The sequence below is a fragment of the Carlito syrichta genome, unplaced genomic scaffold (genome assembly GCF_000164805.1).
Source record: "Carlito syrichta isolate Samal-C Ts95f unplaced genomic scaffold, Tarsius_syrichta-2.0.1 Scaffold126431, whole genome shotgun sequence".
Taxonomy (NCBI): domain Eukaryota; kingdom Metazoa; phylum Chordata; class Mammalia; order Primates; family Tarsiidae; genus Carlito; species Carlito syrichta.
Window position 1 is genome coordinate 23,197 of NW_007070527.1, and position 22,613 is coordinate 45,809.

The 22,613-nt window shown below is 43.3% G+C and overlaps 1 protein-coding gene across 1 annotated transcript in view; it reads left to right on the plus strand.

Moving 5' to 3' along the window:
* NUP188 (nucleoporin 188) overlaps nucleotides 1–22,613 on the plus strand; it is a 48,689-nt gene that overhangs the window by 9,733 nt on the left and 16,343 nt on the right. Inside the window, exons 6-23 of the mRNA XM_008048612.2 lie at nucleotides 627–719; nucleotides 1,287–1,406; nucleotides 4,970–5,181; nucleotides 5,904–6,018; nucleotides 6,630–6,830; nucleotides 9,697–9,786; nucleotides 12,835–12,900; nucleotides 13,897–14,016; nucleotides 14,563–14,689; nucleotides 16,727–16,879; nucleotides 17,082–17,208; nucleotides 17,485–17,572; nucleotides 17,666–17,742; nucleotides 18,457–18,571; nucleotides 19,341–19,461; nucleotides 19,591–19,657; nucleotides 20,374–20,502; nucleotides 20,836–20,975. Of these exons, the coding sequence (XP_008046803.2) occupies nucleotides 1,404–1,406; nucleotides 4,970–5,181; nucleotides 5,904–6,018; nucleotides 6,630–6,830; nucleotides 9,697–9,786; nucleotides 12,835–12,900; nucleotides 13,897–14,016; nucleotides 14,563–14,689; nucleotides 16,727–16,879; nucleotides 17,082–17,208; nucleotides 17,485–17,572; nucleotides 17,666–17,742; nucleotides 18,457–18,571; nucleotides 19,341–19,461; nucleotides 19,591–19,657; nucleotides 20,374–20,502; nucleotides 20,836–20,975 (1,951 nt within the window). The 5' untranslated portion in view covers nucleotides 627–719; nucleotides 1,287–1,403. The remainder of the gene's footprint in view (nucleotides 1–626; nucleotides 720–1,286; nucleotides 1,407–4,969; nucleotides 5,182–5,903; nucleotides 6,019–6,629; nucleotides 6,831–9,696; nucleotides 9,787–12,834; nucleotides 12,901–13,896; nucleotides 14,017–14,562; nucleotides 14,690–16,726; nucleotides 16,880–17,081; nucleotides 17,209–17,484; nucleotides 17,573–17,665; nucleotides 17,743–18,456; nucleotides 18,572–19,340; nucleotides 19,462–19,590; nucleotides 19,658–20,373; nucleotides 20,503–20,835; nucleotides 20,976–22,613) is intronic.

The following is a 22,613-nucleotide window of genomic DNA, read 5'->3' on the forward strand; positions in this document are numbered from 1 at the left end:
CAGACTCAAAAAAAAAAAAAAAAAGGAAAGAAAACATTTTTGGAAACTTAGTTTTATATATATATATATATATTTTTTTTTTTTATTTTTATTTTTTTTCTTTTTTGAATCGGAGTCTCACTCTGTTGCCCAGGCTGAGTACAGTGGCACGCTCACTGCCACTGCAGCCTGGATCTGCTGGGCTCAGGTGATTCTTCTGCCTCAGCCTTCCAAGTAGCTGGAACTATAGGCATGTGCCACCACACCTGGCTAATTTTTTGATTTTATTGTAGAGATGAGGTCTCACCAAGTTGGCTGGGTGTGTATCGAACCCGTGGGCTCAGGCAGTCCTCTCACCTTGGCCTCCCAAAGTGCTGGGATCATAGGTGTGAGCCATCATGCCCTGCCACTTGTTTATATTATTTAATAATCCTTTTCATCTCTACATGCCTTAACTTATAGCCTGGTTTATGAAGAGTCTTTTCTTCTTTTGGCCTAATTCAATATACCTGTATTTCTGTGATTTCAATTGATATAAATAAGCACTTTTTCATTCACATCTTTAAGTTATATTATCATTAAATAAAATGAGTACGTTCTTTGCAAAGGTACGAGTAACTGATTTTGAAACGTTGGGTTCTTCTCAGATTGCAGATTATTATTATGAAGAAAGGACCTGTATTCTTCGTTGTGTCTTACACCTTCTCACCTATTTCCAAGATGAAAGACATCCCTATAGGGTAAGCTTGTTTAGTCCTCTTAGTTCTCTTTACCCTGTTTCATCCAGTCCTTTTTATAATAACTCTTTAATAATTTTACTCACCAAAGGGAAGCCCAAAGTTTACCTGTAAGATGAACACTTGTATACCTAATCCTGAATGGTACCCCACATCTTTAAAATAAAAAATAGCAGCTGGGCTCGGTGGCTCAGCCTGTAATCCCGTGTCTTTGGGAGGCTGAGGTGAGTGGATTGCCTGAGCCCGCGGGTTCGAGACCCGCCTGGGCAACTTGGCGAGACCTCATCTCTACAGTAAATCAAAAATTAGCCGGGTGTGGTAGCGCGGGCCTGTAGTTCCGGCTGCTTGGAAGGCTGAGGTGGAACGATCGCCAGAGCCCAGCAGGTCGAGGCTGCGGTGGCCAGAAGCGGCCACTGCACTCCAGTCTGGGTGACAGAGTGAGACTCCAACTCAAAAAAATAAATAAATAAATAAAATAAAATAAAAAATAGCATAGTAAGTTTACTCATATTTATGTGAATCATTACCTTTTATTAGGTATGAATTACTCTGTTTTGATTTTTTTTTAAGGTTGAATATGCAGACTGTGTTGATAAATTGGAGAAGGAACTAGTTTCAAAATATAGACAGCAGTTTGAGGAGCTTTATAAAACAGAAGCACCAACATGGGAAACACATGGAAACCTCATGGTATGTGGTTGTTGTGCTCTCCTAGGACTCTCAGGAGATTTGTATGCTCTTATTCATAGAGCTCCAAGTTAAAATATTCATTCGTGGCTGGGCGCGATGGCTCACACCTGTAGTCCTAGCACTTTGGGAGGGAGTTCAAGACCAGCCTGAGCAACATGGTGAGACCTTGAATCTATAGTAAATCTAAAAATGAGCCGGGACACATCGCTTCTTCACTAGACTGGCATCCAGTCTCTTTCTTTCTCTCTCTTTCTCTCTTTCTTTCTTCTTCTCCCCAATAAAAAAATAAAAATAAAAAAAATAAAAATGAGCTGGGCATGGTGGCACATGCCTGTGGTTCCAGCTACTTGGAAGACTGAGGCGGAAGGGTCACCTGAGCCCAACAGTCAAGGCTGTGGTGGCTGTGAGTGTGCCACTGCACTCCAACCTGGGTGACAGAATGAGACTCTAACTCAAAAAAAAAAAAAAAAGAAATAAAAAAAAGTATTCATTCATTAATTTAAAACATATAAATTATCATTCTTCAGAAAAGTTTAAATATGACATATAGGTTAAAACATCGAGGCTGCAGTGGCCGAGAGCGCCCACTGCACTCTAGTCTGGGCGACAGAGTGAGACTCCGACTAAAAAAAAAAAAAAAAAAGAAGACTCCAACTCAAAAAAAAAAAAGAAAAAAAATTAATGGTATCTAAATCTGGACCTTTGCCTTTGACTTTCTTTATCCCATTACTTTAACTTCACTTCTTACCTGAAATATTCTTTTATTGGAACTCCAAACCTAAGATTTCATCTTTTTTTTTTTTTTGAGTTGGAGTCTCACTGTTGCCGAGGCTGGAGTGCAGTGGCATGCTCATGGTCACCACAGCCCCAACCTGCCGGGCTCAGGCAATCCTTCTGCCTCAGCCTTCCAAGTAGCTGGAACTACAGGCGTGCGCTACTACACCTGGCTAATTTTTTAAAATTTATTATAGAGATGAGATCTTGCTGCCCAGGCGGGTCTCGAACCCCCGGGCTCAGGCAATCCACTCACCTCAGCCTCCCAAAGGCGCGGGATTACAGGCTGAGCCTCCAAGCCCGGCTGATTTAATCTTCTTTATTATCATTTTCCATTAAATGTGTGACATTAGTGTGATCATTTTTTCCTAATACTAAATTAATTTGCAGTTATAGATTATTACATGATCTTTTTGTTTCAGAAATAGTACATTCTTATTAAAATACATCAACAGAAGCACAGGTAGTATCTATTTGAAATTTTAATAGAAGGAAAGAGCACAATTATATATAGAACATTTGTGTCTCCCTAGAAAGTTTGCAGTCAGAATAAAATAGTAATAAAAGTATAACATTCCCAGGAATAAGTTTAAGGCAATCTGAAATCTAAATGAAGAGAATGTTTAAATCCTGTAAAGGATAAAAAAGAGAAGATATGGCTGGGTCCGGTGGCTTCAGCCTGTAATCCCTGCAATCTTTGGGAGGCCGAGGTGAGAGGATGACCTTAGCCTGTAGGTTCAAGACTAGCCTGGGCAACATGGTGAGCCCTTGTCTCTACAATAGGTAAAAAAATTAGCCAGGCGTGGCAGTGTGCATCTGTAGTTCCAGCTACTCGGAAGGCTGAGGCGGAAGGATCGCGGGAGCCCACTAGGTCGAGGCTGCGGTGGCCAGGAGCGGCCACTGCACTCCAGTCTGGGTGACAGAGTGAGACTCCAACTCCAACTCGAAAAAAAAGAAAAAAAGTTTACCTTTTCTTTTTTTTGGAGTTGGAGTTGAAGTCTCACTCTGTCGTCCAGGCTGAAGTACAGTGTGGAACGCTCTTGGCCACCTCAGCTTCTACCTGTTCAGCTCCGGCGATCCTTCTGCTTCAGCCTTCCAAGTAGCTGGAACTACAGGCGTGCACCACCTTGCCTGGCTAATTTTTTGATTTATTGTAGAGATGAGTTCTCGCCATGTTGCTCAGGCTGGTCTCAACCCCCTGAGTTCAGGCAATCCTCTCATCTCGACCTCCCAGCGTGCTGGGATTACAGGCACGAGCAACCACGCCCAGCACAGAAATGTTGTTTAATGTCCAAACATTGGATGTTTTTTTAGATACGTTATTAGTATCAGCTTTTTATTTGATTCTATTATTATTAAAGAACACAGTCTATATTATTTTGGTCTTTTGTACTTTACTAGCCCAGGCCAGGCACCATGGCTCATGCCTGTAGTTCTAGCACGCTGGGGGACTGAGCTAGGAGTCACTTGAGGCCAGGAGTTGGAGAGCAGCCTGAGGAACATAGCAAGATCTTGTCTTTACAAAAAAAAAAAAATCAAAAAATTAGCCAGGCATGGTGGTGCTTGCCCACCATTCTAGCTGCTGGGAAGACTGAGGTGAAAGGACCACCTGAGCTTAGAAGGTTAAGTCTGTAGTGAGCTGTGACTGTGCCACTGCACCTCAACCTGGGTGACAGAGTGAGACCCCTGACTCAGAAAATAGAATAAAATAAAATCACTGTCTTGTGGTTTATGGCCCATCATATTCTTTTTGGTGAGTGTACAGTATACACTTGAAAAGAATGTGTATTTGGCAGTAGTTGAGTGTGGTGTTATAAAAGTATCAGTAAGGTCAGGTCAGGGTTGTTCAGATTTTCTATGTCTTTGCTGATTTTTTTGTCTGGTTGTTCTGTCAGTTGTATGGCTTGATTTAATTATCACAAGATTGGTAATAACCTAAATGCCCATCTAAATGGGCAGGATAAAACAAATTATGGCATTTACATGTAGTGGAATACTATGCAACATTGAAAATAAGCCAGGCACAGTGGCTCGTGCCTGTAATCCCAGCACTTTGAGAGGCCGAGGTGCCTAGGAGTTTGAGACCAGCCTAAGCAACATTAAGGTGTATTAATAACTAAGGTATACTATGAGAACTTGTCTCTATAAAAAAATTTTAAAATATTAGCCGGGTATGGTGGTGCAGGCCTGTAGTCCTGGCTACTTGGGTGACTGAGGTGGAAGGATCTCTTGAACCCAGGAAGTCAAGGTTGCAGTGAGCTGTGATTGTGCCACTGTATTCCAGCCTGGATGACAAAGTGAGACCCTCAACTGAAAAAATAAAATAGCTGAGGGGATTGGTTGAATAATCTTTGGCATATGCATATCATGGGTTACTGTGCAACTATAAAAAGGAATGAAACATAAGGAAATTCTTGATAAAGTAAATAATCTCTAAGGTCCATTAAGTAAAAAATTTAAGGTGTTGAGTAGCTTGTGTAACATATTTTTGCTTTAGAGATATGGCATATAGACTGAATGAGTGAATATGTATGGCATACTGCTGGAAGGAGAGAGAAACATCTCTTAACAGTTGGTTGCTTCTGGGAGAGGTTTGGATGACCAGGCAGTAGGAATTGTAGAAAGGGAGACTTTTTATTCACTCTGTTTTACTTTTTGAATGTTCTATCACATACACGTATTATCTAATCTTACAATTTTTAACTTTTTTTTGTATGTTATTTCACCATATTTTCAGTGTGGTTTTTCACTTTATTTGTCTCCCATTTTTCCCTCCATTGGTTGTGCAGACTGAGCGCCAGGTGTCTCGCTGGTTTGTTCAGTGCCTTCGAGAACAGTCCATGCTGCTGGAAATTATTTTCCTTTATTATGCATACTTTGAGATGGCACCTAGTGACCTACTTGTATTAACCAAGATGTTTAAAGAGCAAGGATTTGGTACTAGACAGACCAACAGGCACCTGGTGGATGAGACCATGGATCCTTTCGTAGATCGGATTGGGTAAGTGTGAATGAATTGAAGGTCATAGAACTTGGATAATGTTTAGAACATTGACATTATAGTGGTTCTATAAATGGATGAGGGGGTAGAAGTACTTTTCATTTAATGGGTGGAAGATAAATGGATGTATTGCCATGTTCCCCTTTATGCGGGGAGTACCGACTAGGATTGAGAGGGACATATTCTTCTCTCAAAGTAAGTATTCTCTTCTACTTGCTGTCTTTGTCTAAGAGGCTCATCCATTCATTCAGCAAAATTTTGCTGGGAACTATTGCGAATTCTAAGAATACAGTGATAAATAAGACATATGTACTCTGTTCTTGAGGTTATAGTCTGTAGACTTTGTATTTCTTATTTTTTCTATATTTATGGCAATGGATATATCCACTCTGGGGGCCTCTTCCCTCCTTGAGCAAAGATACACACTTGAGAAATGAGACAATTCATCTGGGTCAGATATAACTGGTGGCTGTACAAATTTTTAGTGCTGGATGTACACATCCAGTGTGTAGGCACAAGCTGCATATGTCTATCAAGCACTTGACATGTGGATAATCAGATTAAGATGGTTGGAAGTATAAGATACATATTTAGAAGACTTGGCATGAACAGAGAATGACTTACGCGTTGTTTTTTGTTATGATAGTGTCTTACATCTTACCTTAGTCTCTGGTGAGTTTTCGCACAGTGTGTATGACACCATGCTACTGTTTTCTTTCTAGCTACTTCAGTGCCCTCATCCTGGTGGAAGGCATGGATATTGAGTCCTTGCATAAGTGTGCTTTGGATGACAGGAGAGAGCTGCACCAGTTTGCCCAGGATGGGCTTCTTTGTCAGGTGAACTTGGAATAGCCTCTTCTTTTTCGGATGGTTTATAGTTAGTAGTGTGTTTCTAATTACTGAGCTATCCTGCCACACGGAATTTTCAGTGTTGTGGATTTTGTTTTACATTGTTGAGTGATGTGGATGTTCTACAATGTTAAACACTTCATTAGACCTGGCAGAAATCACAGGTTTGTCTGACATCTGTACAGAGGTGGTCATTGAACCTATGAGAGCAGTTCACTCATGGAGCTGGTATAAGGACAAGACCTTGGGGATTGTCTGCATTTATGGGCCCTGGAAAAGAAGAGGAAAAGGGAAAAACATTGAGACGAAATGAAAAGAAAGGTAGAAAATCAGATAATTCAAAGTTTAAGAGGGATCAGATAACATTTCTAAAATGTCTCCATTTGAACGTGTGTTTTATGATCTTAAATTAAGACAACTTAAAATCAGTAGGCAAATTTTGTGGGTAAGGAGAAGCGTAGTTGAGGGGGTTGTTAGTGAGGGTGCTGGGGTTTGAGAAGAGTGAAGTAGAAGGACTCATTGAGCACGATGAAGAATCTGGTTGAGGGGTCTTAACTCTTCCTATTCAGAGACATGGGTGTGTTTTCTCCTCTCATTAGGATATGGACCGTTTGATGCTGACCTTCGGAGACATTCCACATCATGCCCCCGTCCTTTTGTCTTGGGCTCTCCTCCGTCACACCCTGAACCCAGAAGAGACAAGCAGTGTGGTCCGGAAGATTGGTGGCACAGCTATCCAGCTGAATGTGTTCCAGTACTTGACTCGACTTCTCCGGTCACTTGGCAGTGGGGGAAATGATGTGAGTCTGAGGCTCTTGGTGGCAGAACATGAGAATGGGCAAAGAGCAGGCAGAAGCATGGTAACAGTGTAACATTTGTGGTGGCTAACTGGATAGTAGGATCATGTTGTGACTAACCTTTATAGAACATTTACTGGATCAGACACTCTGCTCAGCACTTTCTGAACACTATCTTATTTAATCCTTGTGACACTTTGTGTTATCCTGTTTGACACATTAGAAAATTGAGACCAGGGATATATAATTTGCCAACTCACTTTGTCTGTCTCTTTGCCAGTAAAGTATATCCCCTGAAGATAATTTTGGCCATGTTGACTGGACATATCTTTTTGAGGGCACTTACTCATTCAACTGTAACAGAATGAATTAGAAATTCTCTTGCGTCTTGTGTTGGGGCTTAATTTGAGTGACATGGTTTAGTCAGCTTGTTTTATTTATTTATTTATTATTTTTGTTTTTGTTTTGTTTTGTTTTTTGAGTTGGAGTCTCACTCTGTCACCCAGACTGGAGTGCAGTGGCCGCTCCCGGCCACCACAGCCTCGACCTGCTGGGCTCCGGCTATCCTTCCGCCTCAGCCTTCCAAGTAGCTGGAATTATAGGCGCGCGTTGCCATGCCCAGCTAATTTTTTGATTTATTGTAGAGATGAGGTCTTGCCAAGTTGCCCAGGCGGGTCTCGAACCCGCGGGCTCAGACAATCCTCTCACCTCAGCCTCCCAAAGTGCTGGGATTACAGGCTGAGCCACCGAGCCTGACTGAGTCAGCTTGTTTTGACATGATAAAATGAATCCTCAATTCAGCAGTTGGGCTGTGTATTTACCCAAAGAAGTTAATTCTCTTGCGTCTTGTGTTGGGGCTTAATTTGAGTGACATGGTTTAGTCAGCTTGTTTTATTTATTTATTTATTATTTTTGTTTTTGTTTTGTTTTGTTTTTTGAGTTGGAGTCTCACTCTGTCACCCAGACTGGAGTGCAGTGGCCGCTCCCGGCCACCACAGCCTCGACCTGCTGGGCTCCGGCTATCCTTCCGCCTCAGCCTTCCAAGTAGCTGGAATTATAGGCGCGCGTTGCCATGCCCAGCTAATTTTTTGATTTATTGTAGAGATGAGGTCTTGCCAAGTTGCCCAGGCGGGTCTCGAACCCGCGGGCTCAGACAATCCTCTCACCTCAGCCTCCCAAAGTGCTGGGATTACAGGCTGAGCCACCGAGCCTGACTGAGTCAGCTTGTTTTGACATGATAAAATGAATCCTCAATTCAGCAGTTGGGCTGTGTATTTACCCAAAGAAGTTAATTCTCTTGCGTCTTGTGTTGGGGCTTAATTTGAGTGACATGGTTTAGTCAGCTTGTTTTATTTATTTATTTATTATTTTTGTTTTTGTTTTGTTTTGTTTTTTGAGTTGGAGTCTCACTCTGTCACCCAGACTGGAGTGCAGTGGCCGCTCCCGGCCACCACAGCCTCGACCTGCTGGGCTCCGGCTATCCTTCCGCCTCAGCCTTCCAAGTAGCTGGAATTATAGGCGCGCGTTGCCATGCCCAGCTAATTTTTTGATTTATTGTAGAGATGAGGTCTTGCCAAGTTGCCCAGGCGGGTCTCGAACCCGCGGGCTCAGACAATCCTCTCACCTCAGCCTCCCAAAGTGCTGGGATTACAGGCTGAGCCACCGAGCCTGACTGAGTCAGCTTGTTTTGACATGATAAAATGAATCCTCAATTCAGCAGTTGGGCTGTGTATTTACCCAAAGAAGTTGAAAACCTATGTCCATACAAGAACCTGCACACAGACATTTTTAGCAGCTTTATTCATAATTTCCAGAACTTGGAAGTAACTGAGATGTCCTTCAATCGGTATAAATAAACTGTGGTACGTTCCAACAGTAGAATATTTATTCACTGTGAAAAAGAAATGAGCTATCTTCTGTCTTTCTGTTGGGTCTGTGAGGAAAAAAAAGAAATGAGCTATCAAAGCACAAAAAGACATGGAAGAAACTTAAATGCATATTACTAAGTGAAAGAAGCAAGTCTGAAAAGGCTTCATAGTACATGATTGCAACTGTTTGACATTCTGGAGAAGGCACACTATGGAAACAGTAAAAAAACAAGCAAACAAACAGTGGTTGCCAGTGTTTAGTGGGCGGGGGGCTGAATAGGCAGAGCACAGAGGAACTTTAGGGCAGTGAAACCACTCTGTATCATACAACAGGGGTTGTATCTACCTGTCATTGTATTTGTCCAAACCCGTAGAACGTACAGCATGAAGAGAGCCCTGATGTAAACGATGAACTTTGGTTGGTAATGGTAATGTCAGTGTAGGTTCATCAGTTGTAATAAAAGTGCCATTCTGGTGGGGATGGCGGTAATGGGGGAGGCTGTTCATGTGTGGAGGCTGGGGTATATGGAAAACCTCTGTACTTTCCTAGTCAGTTTTGCTGTGAACCTAAAACTGCACTAAAAAACAAAGTGTTAAAACCAAAGAACGAAAGAAAGAAACCTAAGCCAGCAGGCTCCCCTCGTTGACACTGGTTGATTTATCTTGGGGGCAGTTCAGGTGCTGTGCTAATTGATATCAGCACATGTAGACTCTCCTGTCTCTAGGCTGGATGTGGTTTTCTTCTTCCCCGCACAAACTTGGATCATTTTGAAAATAGTTCCCTTCTGGTTTTGTTCTTGACTATGTTGCGATATTTGTGCTTCCCACTTTCTCCTTCCTGCCTTGTCTTCCTGACCTTCTAACTAAATTGGGAAAGTAGTGAAGTTTGGGACTCCCTTCCTGTTTGTTTGCAAGGACTCTATGAATGTGATGGGATCGTGCTGAATCTGGGGAAGAGTCACGTTACTCAGAATTACTCACTGACTGCTTTGCTGTTCCAGTGCACAACCAGCACCGCCTGCATGTGTGTCTACGGCCTCCTCTCTTTTGTTCTGACCTCGCTGGAGCTGCATACACTGGGCAATCAGCAGGTTGGTATCTTTCACGGAGCTGTCTACACTGCCTAGCTTTGCTGTGAAGTCCTTAAAATGCCGCCATTGGATCTGATACCATTTATCTCACTGTTAATTGGTTTACTGCTGTTCATTTTCATTTACTTTTTTACAAGTGATACATGTTAATTACAGAAAAAACAGAAATTGCTGATAAAAAGGAAAAAGTGTCATCCTGTTACACAGGATAACTTTTTGTTTACATTTTGATGTCTTCTCTCCCATTTCCTGTATATGTATATACATGAAAATATAATAATCGTTCTCTAGAAATGGAACCACAGTGTATATACTGTTTTGCAACCTAATTTTTTTACTTTGTACTACATCTGTTCTAGACATCTATGGGTGCTAATAAATCTGCAACTTATTTTTTTCTTTTTAGTAGGAATCTCACTCTGTTGCCCATGTTGGCATTCGGTGGCATGCTCACAGCCACTACAGCCTCAACCTGCTGGGCTCAGGTGATCTCCAGGCATGTGCCACCATGCCTGGTTAATTGTTTTTTTGTTTGTTTTTTTTTTGAGTTGGAGTCTCACTCTGTCACCCAGACTGGAGTGCAGTGGCCACTCCCGGCCACCGCAGCCTTGACCTGCTGGGCTCTGGCGATCCTTCCGCCAAGTAGCTAGAACTACAGGCGCGTCCTACCACACCCGGCTCATTTTTGATTTATTGTAGAGATGAGGTCTCACCAAGTTGCCCAGGCGGGTCTTGAACCCGCGGGCTCAGGCAGTCCACTCACCTCAGCCTCCCAAAGGCGTGGGATTACAGGCTGAGCCACCGAGCCTGGCTGGTTAATTGTTTTGATTTAGTGTATAGATGAGTTCTCGCCAAGTTGTCCAGGCTGGTCTCAAACCCCTAGACTCAGCCAATCCTCTTGCCTGCACGTCCCAAAGTGCTGGTACTATGAGTGTGAGCCACCACACCTGGGTTTCTTTTTTTAAAATTTTTTGTAGAGACGGAGTCTTGCTACATTGCCCAGGCTGGTCTTGAACACCTGGGCTCAAGCTATCCTCCCTTCTTGGCTTCCCAAAGTACTGGGATTACGGGCATGAGCCACTGCGCCTAGTCAGTATAACTTTTTTTTTTTTGAGTTGAAGTCTCACTCTGTTGCTCAGACTGGAGTGCGGTGGCCGCTCCCAGCCACCGCAGCCTGGACCTGCTGGGCTCTAGCAATCCTTCCGCCTCAGCCTTCCAAGTAGCTGGAACTACAGGCACGCGCTGCTACACCTGGCTAATTTTTTTGATTTATTGTAGTTGCCCGGCGGGTCTCGAACCCGCAGGCTCAGGCAATCCACTCACCTCAGCCTCCCAAGGTGCAGGATTATAGGCTGAGCCACTGAGCCCGGCTTCTAACGTTTTTTTTAAAATAAAACATTTCAAATTTATAACAAAGAACACAAACTTGTATCATGAGCCCTCATGAACCTATTACCAGTGTTCAACAGTTAACTCAGCTAATTTTTTTTTTGAGTTGGAATCTCACTCTGTCACCCAGACTGGAGTGCAGTGGTCGCTCCCAGCCACCGCAGCCTCAACCTGCTGGGCTCCGGTGATCCTTCCTCCTCAGTCTTCTAAGTAACCGGAATTACAGGCATGCGCTACCACGCCCGGCTGATTTTTTGATTTATTGTAGAGATGAGGTCTCACTGCCCAGGCGGGTCTCGAACCCGCGGGCTCAGGCAATCCACTCACCTCAGCCTCCCAAAGGCGTGGGATTACAGGCTAAGCCACCGAGCCCGGCTAACTCAGCTAATCTTATTTCATTTCTGTTCCCTCCTTCCTTGATTATTTTGAAGCAAATGCCTGATATCATTTAATCTATAAATATTTCAGTAAAACTTAACTTGATAACTATTATCATACCAGAACAAGCTCAGTATCTTCAAATATCAAGTTGGTTCAGATTTCTCATTGTATTATAAATGTTACAAATTTGTCATAAATTTGTTTGTAATAGTATCTAAATGAAGTCCACACATTATAATAGGTTGATAAGTCTTTGAAGTTTGTTTTTGACTATAACTACTGTCTACTATGGTAGCCACAAGCCACATGGGACTGTTTGAATTTAAATTAACTAAAATTAAAAACTCAGTTCCTCAATTGCACTTGCCTCCTTTCAAGTGCTTAGTAGCCATGTGTCATGATTTCCATCATCACAGAATGTTCTGTTACACAGTGCTGATCTAGAAACTCCCCCTTCATTTTTATTTATTCTTGCAGCTTTTTTGTTCTTAAAAAAGTTAAGTTAGCCGGGCTCAGTGACTCTTTTATCCCAGTACTTTGAGAGGTGGAGTTGAGAGGATTGCCCAAGTCCCTGGGTTCGAGACCAACCTGGACAACTTGGTGTAGACCTCATCTCTGCAATAAATCAAAAAATTAGCTGGGCGTAGTGGTACATGCCTGTAGTCCCAGCTACTTGGAAGGCTGGGTAGAAGGATCACCTGAGCCCAGCAGGTCAAGGCTGCAGTGGCTATGAGCGTGCCACTACACTCCAGCTTGGGCGACAGAGTGAGACTCCAATCCAAAAAAATGTGAGACATTGTTCTTACCCTCTAGGAGAATAGTCTAGCTGAGCCCTAGTAATAACGTACACTTATATGACATAAGTTTGCAGTTCACTTCCCCCCATATGTTATCTCATTTAATCCTTACAATATTCTGAAGCAGATATTGTTGTCCCCATTTTACAGATAAAGCATTTAAAGTTCACAGAAGTAAATATGTCTAACATAATACAGCAGACACAACACACACCCTGCACAAGGCGTAATCTAACTTTTTAAATCCAACATTACTGACATACTATATGTGAAGGTGTTTATTGGTGTGTGTTTGTTGTTTTTTGTTTGTTTGAGATTGAGTTTTGTTTGCTATGATGCACTGGCTGTTCTTGAACTCATAGGCTCAAGCAATCTTCCTGCCTTGGTGTTTATTGCTGTTTTTATTTCAACAGAATACAATTTTAAAATGTAGACTGGTTCACCTAGGGAAAATGAACCATATCCTCTTCTCCCCCAACAGGATGTAATCGATACAGCCTGTGAAGTCCTGGCAGACCCTTCTCTTCCGGAGCTGTTCTGGGGAACAGTAAGTATGTTAGAGAGAATTGTTGCATGACATTCTGTGAGCAAAAGAATTTCTCAAACACTAACTTTGTGACATTCTGTGAGCAAAAGAATTTCTCAAACACTAACTTTGTGATAGGTTTTATACTAAGCATTTGTGTGTTTTCTCATTTAATCTTCATAAAAATCTAGGGAATAGATACCATTTCACTAATTTTTGTATGTTGGCAAGCAATGCTTAGAGATGTAAAGTGTTTTGCCCAACTTTACATGGCTAGAAAGAGTCAGCCAGAACCCAGTTCTGTCTGACACGAGTCTAGCCCATATTGTTACCAGTTTGCCGTCTCTTCTGTCCACCAAGTCTTTTTTAACATCTGCAGTCACTTAGGCACAGCGTTCCTCTGGTTCTTGAAAATAGTGTTAGGGGATTTAACTGTATCCTATAAGTCATCAGAGTATTGTAACTAGTTAGAATGAGAATTTGGCTTTGGAGAGAACAATGTGGTCTTAGTATTGACAATAGCATCAGACCCTGAGGTCCAGCTGGTAAATAAGTTTGTTTTCCCTGGTACTGTAGCTTCACTGATCTGCCTGTAGTTCCTACCCTCTTTTCCTGAGATGCTGTCCAGTATTACAGAACCACAGTTCCTGGAAGAAGCTGGTATAAAACAATACCTAGACCAAGCATCTGTGGCTGCTGTGGTGGTCAAGTGCTGACATGTTGTTGGGTCCTTTCACTTGAGTGGAAACATGTAATGGAAAGGTGAACAGTGCTATCGTCCTGTAGCCATGTGGCCAGAAAGAGGTCCCTGCATGGCGTGGTCATCTTTTCAGGTCCTCACTACATCAGTTATATGAAGTCCTTTTTCAGTGGAAATATGAACGTCTTAAATTATTAGAGAGTGATTATGTCTAAAGGGAAGGATTACTTCTAGATTTATTTTGATTGCTGGGCAATTTAGCAATAAGTTAATTTGTGAATAACAGGAAGGTCAGTGATTTTTCCTTTCCACCCGAGGAGCCAACCTCTGGTCTTGGGATCATTCTGGACAGTGTTTGTGGAATGTTTCCCCACCTCCTTTCCCCGCTCCTGCAGTTGCTCCGAGCCCTTGTATCGGGAAAGTCCACTGCCAAAAAGGTAAGTTGTTCAGGCAGTTGCCTACAGAGAAGGGGAGGTGAGCTCTTGGAGCCTTCATTAGGAACCCTTTTTGCTTTACGTGTTGTAGTTCTACTGCTACGATAAGACTTAGTTTGAAGTTGAATGAAAGATGCCAGAAATACTGCCTCAGTTCTAAAAACTAAATATCTTTTCATTAGGTACCTTATAGATACTGTGGGGGTTAAGAATAAGCATAAAGCTCCTTAATATCTAGTTGGAAGATGACAATAGATACAGGAAATAAGTAGCTAATAATTAGGAGGTGTATAGTAAATGTCACTTGAGCAGTAAAGACCTTACTCTTTAGAGAGACAACTATGTCGCGGAGTGAGGGGGACTGGAGCTGGATGTTAAAGGGTAGAGATTTGGCGAGAGGGCTGAAGGCATGTCCAGCGGTAGTCACTGAGGCGGGCTTGTAGGGTGTTGGAGAGTCTGGCTGAACAAGCAGAAGCATAGATGGGGCACCCTCTTGCATGTCCTGAAGGTGAATGTGTGATGTAGTTGTATGTCTGTGTATGTTGGCAGGTATACAGTTTCCTGGATAAGATGTCTTTCTACAATGAACTTTACAAGCACAAGCCTCATGATGTGATCTCCCATGAAGATGGAACTCTTTGGCGGAGACAGACGTCCAAACTCCTTTACCCTCTTGGTAAGATAAAGGCATCATTGGTACAGGAGCCCCTTTTCCGACAGTTTGTGTTTAAACCTCATCGTTGCTGTTTTAATTCTTTTCTGTGAGGTGCCTCGAAAGCAATTTCTTCTCCCTTTTCAGTGTGTGTGTTGATTAGTTGGTAAATAATTAGAACCATGCCAGAAAAGGTCTGGATTAAAGAAAAAAAGAAGCCGGGCTCGGTGGCTCAGCCTGTAATCCCGCGCCTTTGGGAGGCTGAGGTGAGTGGATTGCCTGAGCCCGCAGGTTCGAGACCCGCCTGGGCAACTTGGCGAGACCTCATCTCTACAATAAATCAAAAAAAAAATTAGCCAGTCGTGGTAGCGCGCGCCTGTAATTCCAGCTACTTGGAAGGCTGAGGCGGAAGGATCGCCGGAGCCCAGCAGGCGAGGCTGCGGTGGCCGGGAGCGGCCACTGCACTCCAGTCTGGGTGACAGAGTGAGACTCCAACTCAAAAAAAAAAAAAAGAAAAAGAAAAAAAGAGTCTTCCTCCTTAGTATAGTGGTGAGTATTCCTACCTGTCATGTGGGAGATCAGGGTTCAATTCCCTGACAGAAAGCATAAAGAAAAAAATTTTAAAAGTTAGAGTCAGTGTCTGGCTTTTTTAGTTAACTTTTTTACATCGTTAGATTAATTTACTTCAAAAACAATACATGTCATTGCAACAAGGTAAAAATGCAGAGAGATTTATTTTAAAATGTCAGCTGGCATGATGGCTTACACCTGTAATCTCAGGACTTTTGAAGTCCTAGGTGGGAGGATCAAGCCTGGGCAACATAGGGAGACCCTGTCTCTACAAAAAATTTTAAATATTGCTGGGCTTGTAGTCCCAGGCACACAGGAGGCCAAGGTGGGAGGATTGCTTGAGCCCAGTAGTTCAAGGCCACAGTGAGCTATAACCATGCCACTACACTCCAGCCTGGGCGACAGAGTAAGACCCTGTTTTAAAAAAAAAAAATTTGCTGGGCTCGGTGACTCAGCCTGTAATCCCACGCTTTGGGAGACTGAGGTGAGTGGATTGCCTGAGCCGGCAGGTTAAGACCCACCTGGCGAGACCTCATCTCTACAATAAATGAAAAAATTAGCTGGGTGTGGTAGCACGCGCCTGTAGTTCCAGCTACTTGGAAGGCTGAGGCGGAAGGATCGCCGGAGCCCAGCAAGTTGAGGCTGGGAGCGTGCCACTGCACTGCAGTCTGGGCAACACAGTGAGACTTCAACTCAAAAAAAAATGGTAAAAATAGAATGGGTGCAGTGGCTCATGCCTGTAATCCCAACGCTTTGAGAGGCCAAAGTGGGAGGATCACTTGAGCTCAGAGTTGAAGACCAGTCTAGACAACATAGTGAGACCTCATCTCTACAAAGAAATTTAAAAAGTAGCCAGATGTGGTATCATGCACCTGTAGTCCTAGCTACTTGGGTGGCTGAGACAGGAGGATTGCCTGAACCCAGAAGGTCGAGGCTGCAGTGAGCCATTATCATGCTACTGTACCTCTAACCTGAGTGAGAGTGAGACCCCAACTCACAAAAAAAGGTCAAAATCGAATAATTGAATTTTTATTAGATAGTGCCCAATTAAGTTGTAGGAAAAAGAAACGTTTATAACAATTTATACTTTTACTGGCAGTGAGTGTTTAAGAGTGGCCAGCTGCCACTTTTAAGCTCATGTAGTCCAGGTGCTCAAAGAGCAAAATCCAGAGGGAAATAGTCTTACTTATCTAATCCTGGCATCTCCACCAACTTTCCTAGTGATCTAGGCATCAGCAGTCCCATAAGGTAGTCTTCCTGTAGTCATCATTTGAATGGAAAACACTCTCTGCACTCAGCTGATTTTCAGACACGTGTAAGAGTCACTTTTCCAGATGACAAGAAGTATGTGTGTGGAAAAAAACTGTAGGAATGTTGGCTCCCAAGAAAAGAAATTTGTGTATCTGTGTGTGTTTAAATGCTGTTGTCCGGTTTAGGAGTTACTGTTGCTATTTGTCCTCAAATATCAGTCTAATTTTCTTTCTTTCATAGGGGGTCAGACCAACCTTCGCATACCTCAAGGCACCGTGGGCCAGGTCATGCTGGATGATAGAGCTTACCTGGTACGCTGGGAGTACTCCTATAGCAGCTGGACCCTCTTCACCTGCGAAATTGAAATGCTGCTCCATGTTGTTTCAACTGCGGGTAAGATCAGCTTTGGGAAACATCAGAATGGGGAGGAAAAAATGCACATGCCTGGAGGGTTTAGAGAGTAGGCAGAATTTCAGAAAAATTCAGAGCCATAAAGATCGTGATTTGTCTGCTCTGTTTGTCTGGGTCTCAGAGACTGTCTGGTGATCTTAAAGGAGTTGTTGGCCATGAGGTTACAGGCTGTCTTTCTCCTCAGATGTGATTCAGCACTGCCAGCGAGTAAAACCCATCATCGATCTGGTCCATAAGGTCATCAGCACAGATCTGTCCATAGCTGATTGTCTCTTGCCCATCACCTCCCGCATCTACATGTTGCTGCAGCGGTGAGTCCTGCATCTGACCCTCAGCTCCCTGGCAGGGTTTTCAGCAATTGTTCTCTTAGTTTCCGGGAGATTGGCCACATACCCAGTGGGGTGAAGTTCACACATATTCCTCTTTGGGAAGCTCTGGGGTGATGTCTGTCCCTAGCTGAGGGCTTTCCTGTTGGTATATATCTCTGCTGAGAGGAGAGACTTGGGAAGAAAGACCTGGAAAACATTTGTGGTAGAATCAGTTTTATTATTCATTTTACTGAATTCAGCACACTGTTCCCCACCCAGGTTGACAACAGTGATCTCCCCCCCTGTGGATGTCATTGCCTCTTGTGTAAACTGCTTGACTGTTTTGGCTGCCCGGAATCCGGCAAAGGTGAGATGCCAAGTCTCCTCAGTGGCCGAGAAGTGGAACATTTGGTGCATACCTGAAGATACATGGACATTAACTCTGCTTTTCCTTTCTCAGGTCTGGACTGATCTTCGTCACACAGGATTTTTACCATTTGTGGCCCATCCTGTCTCCAGCATGAGTCAGATGATAAGGTAAGCCAGGTCCTAGGGTGGGTAGACCATATTCCATAGTGAGAACTATGTTTGTCAGGACTGGCCTAGACTATTAGTTTTAGAGATGCTTTCCTACCCACTTATTCTGCACACTCATTTCCTGTTCAGCCCTCTGACCAAAAATAGAGGGAGAGTGAGGACAAAGTCCCCGTGGGGTGTGGGGCACAGAGCTGCTGTCCTCTCTCTGGGCAACACTGTTGGAGCAGAGATTTTAAGACCTGAGTGAGGGTTTCTCATTCAGCTATAGCTACTTTAGGTGCTGGAGTTTTCTTTCCAGCTTAGAGAATCCAGAGGTGTCTGGATCCAGGGACTTGGTGTTCCATTCAGTCGCAGTCACTCTATACTCTTCCTCGTTTTATGGGTGTTCAAGGTCACCCAGTAGATACCTTGTCAGTATACAGGCTCCATTTGACTACGTAAAGCATTCTTTCTTTGCTCTCTCTTGCTTGGAAGATAAAGATGTTTTCCTTATATTCACGTGATTTTTCACTCTTGAGTTTTTACGCCAGTAAAACATGTTCTTGATGTTTGCCCTGGGTATAAAGTTGCCTATATTGGATTAATTCCCTCACATAGCTTTTCTATTTTATGTTCATGCCATCTAGACTATTATAAGAATACTCTGTGATTAGTTTCTTGAAGGCTTGAAATTTCCCCATCTTTTGTCCCCCCTCTGTCTCTGCCTTTTCCCAGTGCGGAGGGAATGAACGCTGGAGGGTATGGAAACCTCTTGATGAATAGTGAACAGCCTCAGGGCGAGTATGGGGTCACTGTTGCCTTCCTGCGCTTGGTCACCACCCTGGTCAAGGTACAGTCTGGTTTTGTTCATAGAGGGCAGGGGAAACAAGGGTATAATCTGATCAGATGGTTCTGAATTAGTTTCCCTGTTCTTTGCTGCTGTAGTCCTCTTGTCTGTGGGCAGAACAGTTCTCCTGAATTTATGATCACAATAGTTTCTGTGTATTGAGTACCTACTATGTGCCAGTGTGTTCTATAGTGGATGTTTAATTATGTGGGTTTATTTCATTCTTGGAAGGATTATAAGGTAAAATTGAAGAGACCATATGGGTAATGTGGTGACTGTCAAGCGATTTTAGCAATAGTCCACAGTAATGTATTTTGCATCATGTCCCAGTATATACATGTGTATGTATACTACTGAAGCAAAATTTCACAATACAACATTTACTACATAGGACGCACTGATATTTTCTATTCGGTCTCTCCCTCATTTTTTTAAGTGAACTTTGACCAAATCCTGATATGTACATTGATCTCAATTTACTCATGGATCACAACACATTTGAAAAATACAGATATGTGACCAGGTGTGGTGGCTCATACCTATAATCCCAGTGATTTAGGAGGCTGAGGTGGGAGGATCGCTTGTTCTAGAGAAACCCACAACTTGGGCTCCACTGAAGTAGGACATTTTGACGGGTTTTTTTTGCCTCACTGATGGCCAGGGCTTGTCCAGATTTCCTTTGGACCTATCTGTGGTTTTGGAGTTAAATCTTTAGTAAACTGAATGGCCTTTTGTTCAATGGCAGAAGCCTTCACAGCATGTTTTCTTGTAGGGGCAGCTTGGTAGTACTCAGAGCCAAGGACTTGTGCCCTGCGTAATGTTTGTGCTGAAGGAGATGCTGCCCAGCTACCACAAGTGGCGCTACAACTCCCATGGAGTGAGGGAGCAGATTGGTAAGGACAGCACGGGCAGGGGAAGACCTGTGGATTTCTGGCTCCCTGGAGAGCCTTCTTCTTTCCCTTTCTGGGGATAATGGTGATCACACAAGGCCATATCATTCCCTTGTCTTTTCTGGCACCCAGGTTGTCTGATTCTGGAGCTGATTCATGCAATACTGAACCTGTGCCACGAGACAGAACTACACAGCAGGTAGTGAGTGGGGCGATCACTGGAGCTTGGTGCTCACCAAGGGAGGACATGGCTTTTGCTGGGCAAAGCCATTTCATTTTTTCCAGAGAACTCACCTTGGTAGAGCCCAGAGTTCAGTAATCTTGAGGTTATGAGTTGCTTTCCACTGGCCCCTTTTCATTTCTGCCTGCAAAGAGGGAACACAGGAAGTAGGAATGAGATTGTGTGTGTGTGTATACACTTTCTAGTCATCATTTTTTTCTACCTCTATAAAAGTTTTATGCACGTTCATTGGAAAATACTCATTCCATGCAAAATGCTCTTCATATATGTCAGCTTCCCAGATCAGGTTAGTGTATATTCTTCTAGGACGTTTCTTGTGCCTGTACTAACTGCTCTGTAACTTTCTTTCCATGCCACTGCATGTAGATCTGTCTTGTCTTAATGGGTCCATGCGTTTCATTGTGTGTATTCTGTTGTATGGATTAATTAATCATGATTTGTTTTAGTAACTATATGGTAATTGGTGGGCATTTGGATTGTTTCTCAGGGTGATTTTTAGGATGAAGTCTATTTCAGGAAAGTAATCAGAGTGCCTTCAGCTCTCAGAGAGCTGATCTGTGTCACCAGTGTCTAGTAGGTTAGGTTTGCCACCCTAACCCAAGTGGATAGTACTCTTTCCTTCCAATGATAGGCTGGGCAGCTCCCTAGTAACTCAGAATACCTCTGTCTTCCAGTCAGATGCCCAGCCTACAGTCTCTCTGCATCTGTAGTCTGGCCTACACAGAAGCAGGCCAAACAGTTGTCAATATCATGGGCATTGGCGTGGACACTATTGACATGGTGATGGCTGCTCAGCCCCGAAGGTAAGGTTCCTTCTCCACCTTTCCTCTATTTTGTCTGTTTGTCTTTATTGTGTCTGCCTGTTCTAGGAACACCAGTTTGAGTTAACTTGAGTAGCTTTTGAGGACAACTTTATTCTTGCTAAGATGTAGTCTTTGTGTAACCTAATGGCTGCTATATAGACTGGCTCGTACCAAAAGGAATTGATGACTCCTCCTCTCTCCTAGTCTGGGCGGGGGCCTCTAACAGAATTGTTGAACTCTGGGATGATTGTTGGAATCTAATTCATGAGAACACATATGTTATGAATGAAGTCATGCCTGTGACTCAACTTTGGTTTCCATTTGGCACCCTAGTGATGGGGCAGAGGGCCAGGGGCAGGGCCAGCTGCTGATCAAGACAGTGAAACTGGCTTTCTCCGTCACCAACAATGTTATTCGGCTCAAACCTCCCTCTAATGTGGTATCCCCCCTGGAACAGGCTCTCACACAACATGGTATGTATTTCTCTACAAATCAGCAACATTTCTGCCCATATGTCCATTTTGGTGGGGGCGGGGAGGTCATTTTAAGAGACAGGATCTTGCTCTCTTGCCCAAGCTGCAGTGCAGCTGCACAATCATAGCTCTGCATTCTCAAATTCTTGGCCTCAAGCAATCCTCCTGCCTCAGCTTCTTGAGTAGCTGGGATTACAGACATGAGCCATGTGCCTGGCCTCATAAGATACATATTTTAAATGGTAACTTTGGATGTCAACAGTATTTTCTGATTAACTCTGAGGAAATTTGGGAATGATTACCACCTCCTTGCCTGAACCTGGAAACAAAAGGACTGGGTCATACTTTATTTCTGCCTCCTATTGATAGTAGAATAATTAGGAACGCAAGTTTGAAGTCATACTGCTTTGGTTCATATTTTATATCCAGCCAGCTATGTGACCTTGGGTACATTACTAAACAACTGTGCCTCAGGTTTCTCATCTGAAAAATCAGGATAAGAGTATAGGTCAAGTATCCCTTATCTGAAATACTTGGGGCCAGAAGTGTTTTGGATTTCAGATTTTTGGAGGGTTTTGAAATATTTGTGTTATATTTCCCCGTTCAACATATCCAAAGTCTGAAATGTTTCTATATACATCTCCTCCTTTGAGCTGTAGTTTCAGATTTTGGTGCATCTTAGATTTCAGATTTTTGGATCAGGGATGCTCAAAAGACTGTACAGATTGGATAAATTACTACTTGTATAACATGGAGAGAAGTTCCTAGTATGTTTTAAGTATTGGCTATTACTAGGGTCTTATACTAGTTATTTAATCTCTTTGAGGCCCATTTCCCTCACTTTCAAGTAGGTGTTTAGCTATATCTGAGACCCTCTGGTTGTACAATTCTAGGATTTTTATGATTTTTTTGCATTTTAGTGCAATGCCCTTTTCCAGTCTATTTGTTAAAAGTATGTATTTTGCCGGGCTTGGTGGCTCAGCCTGTAATCCCGCACCTTTGGGAGGCTGAGGTGAGTGGATTACCTGAGGCCACATGTTCGAGACCCGCCTGGGCAACTTGACGAGACCTCATCTCTACAATAAATCAAAAATCAGCTGGGTGTGGTAGTGCGCGCCTGTAATTCTGGCTACTTGGAAGGCTGTGGCGGAAGGATCGCCGGAGCCCAGCAGGTCGAGGCTGCGGTGGCCGAAGCGGCCACTGCACTCCAGTCTGGGCGACAGTGAGACTCCAACTCAAAAAAAAAAAAGTATGTATTTTGCTCAGAATGTATCTTTGCTGTTAATGAATTAGATGGAACTGTTTACCCCAAACCCTGAATGTCCTTTTGCTCCTGAAGAAAAAGGGTTTGCTCTGGCCTTCCAAATACTTACACATAAATGATCTTACACATACGTATGCACCTTTTAAAGCAGTAGCCTCAAGCCGGGCATGGCAGCTCACACCTATAATCCCAGCATTTTGGGAGGCGGAGGCGAGAGGATTGCCTGAGCCCTCAGGTTCGAGACCTCCCTGGGCAACTTGGCAAGACCTCGTCTCTACAGTAAATCATAAAAATTAGCCAGGTATGGTGGTGCACGCCTATAGTTTCAGCTACTTGGAAAGCCTGAGCCCAATAGGTTGAGGCTGTGGTGGCTA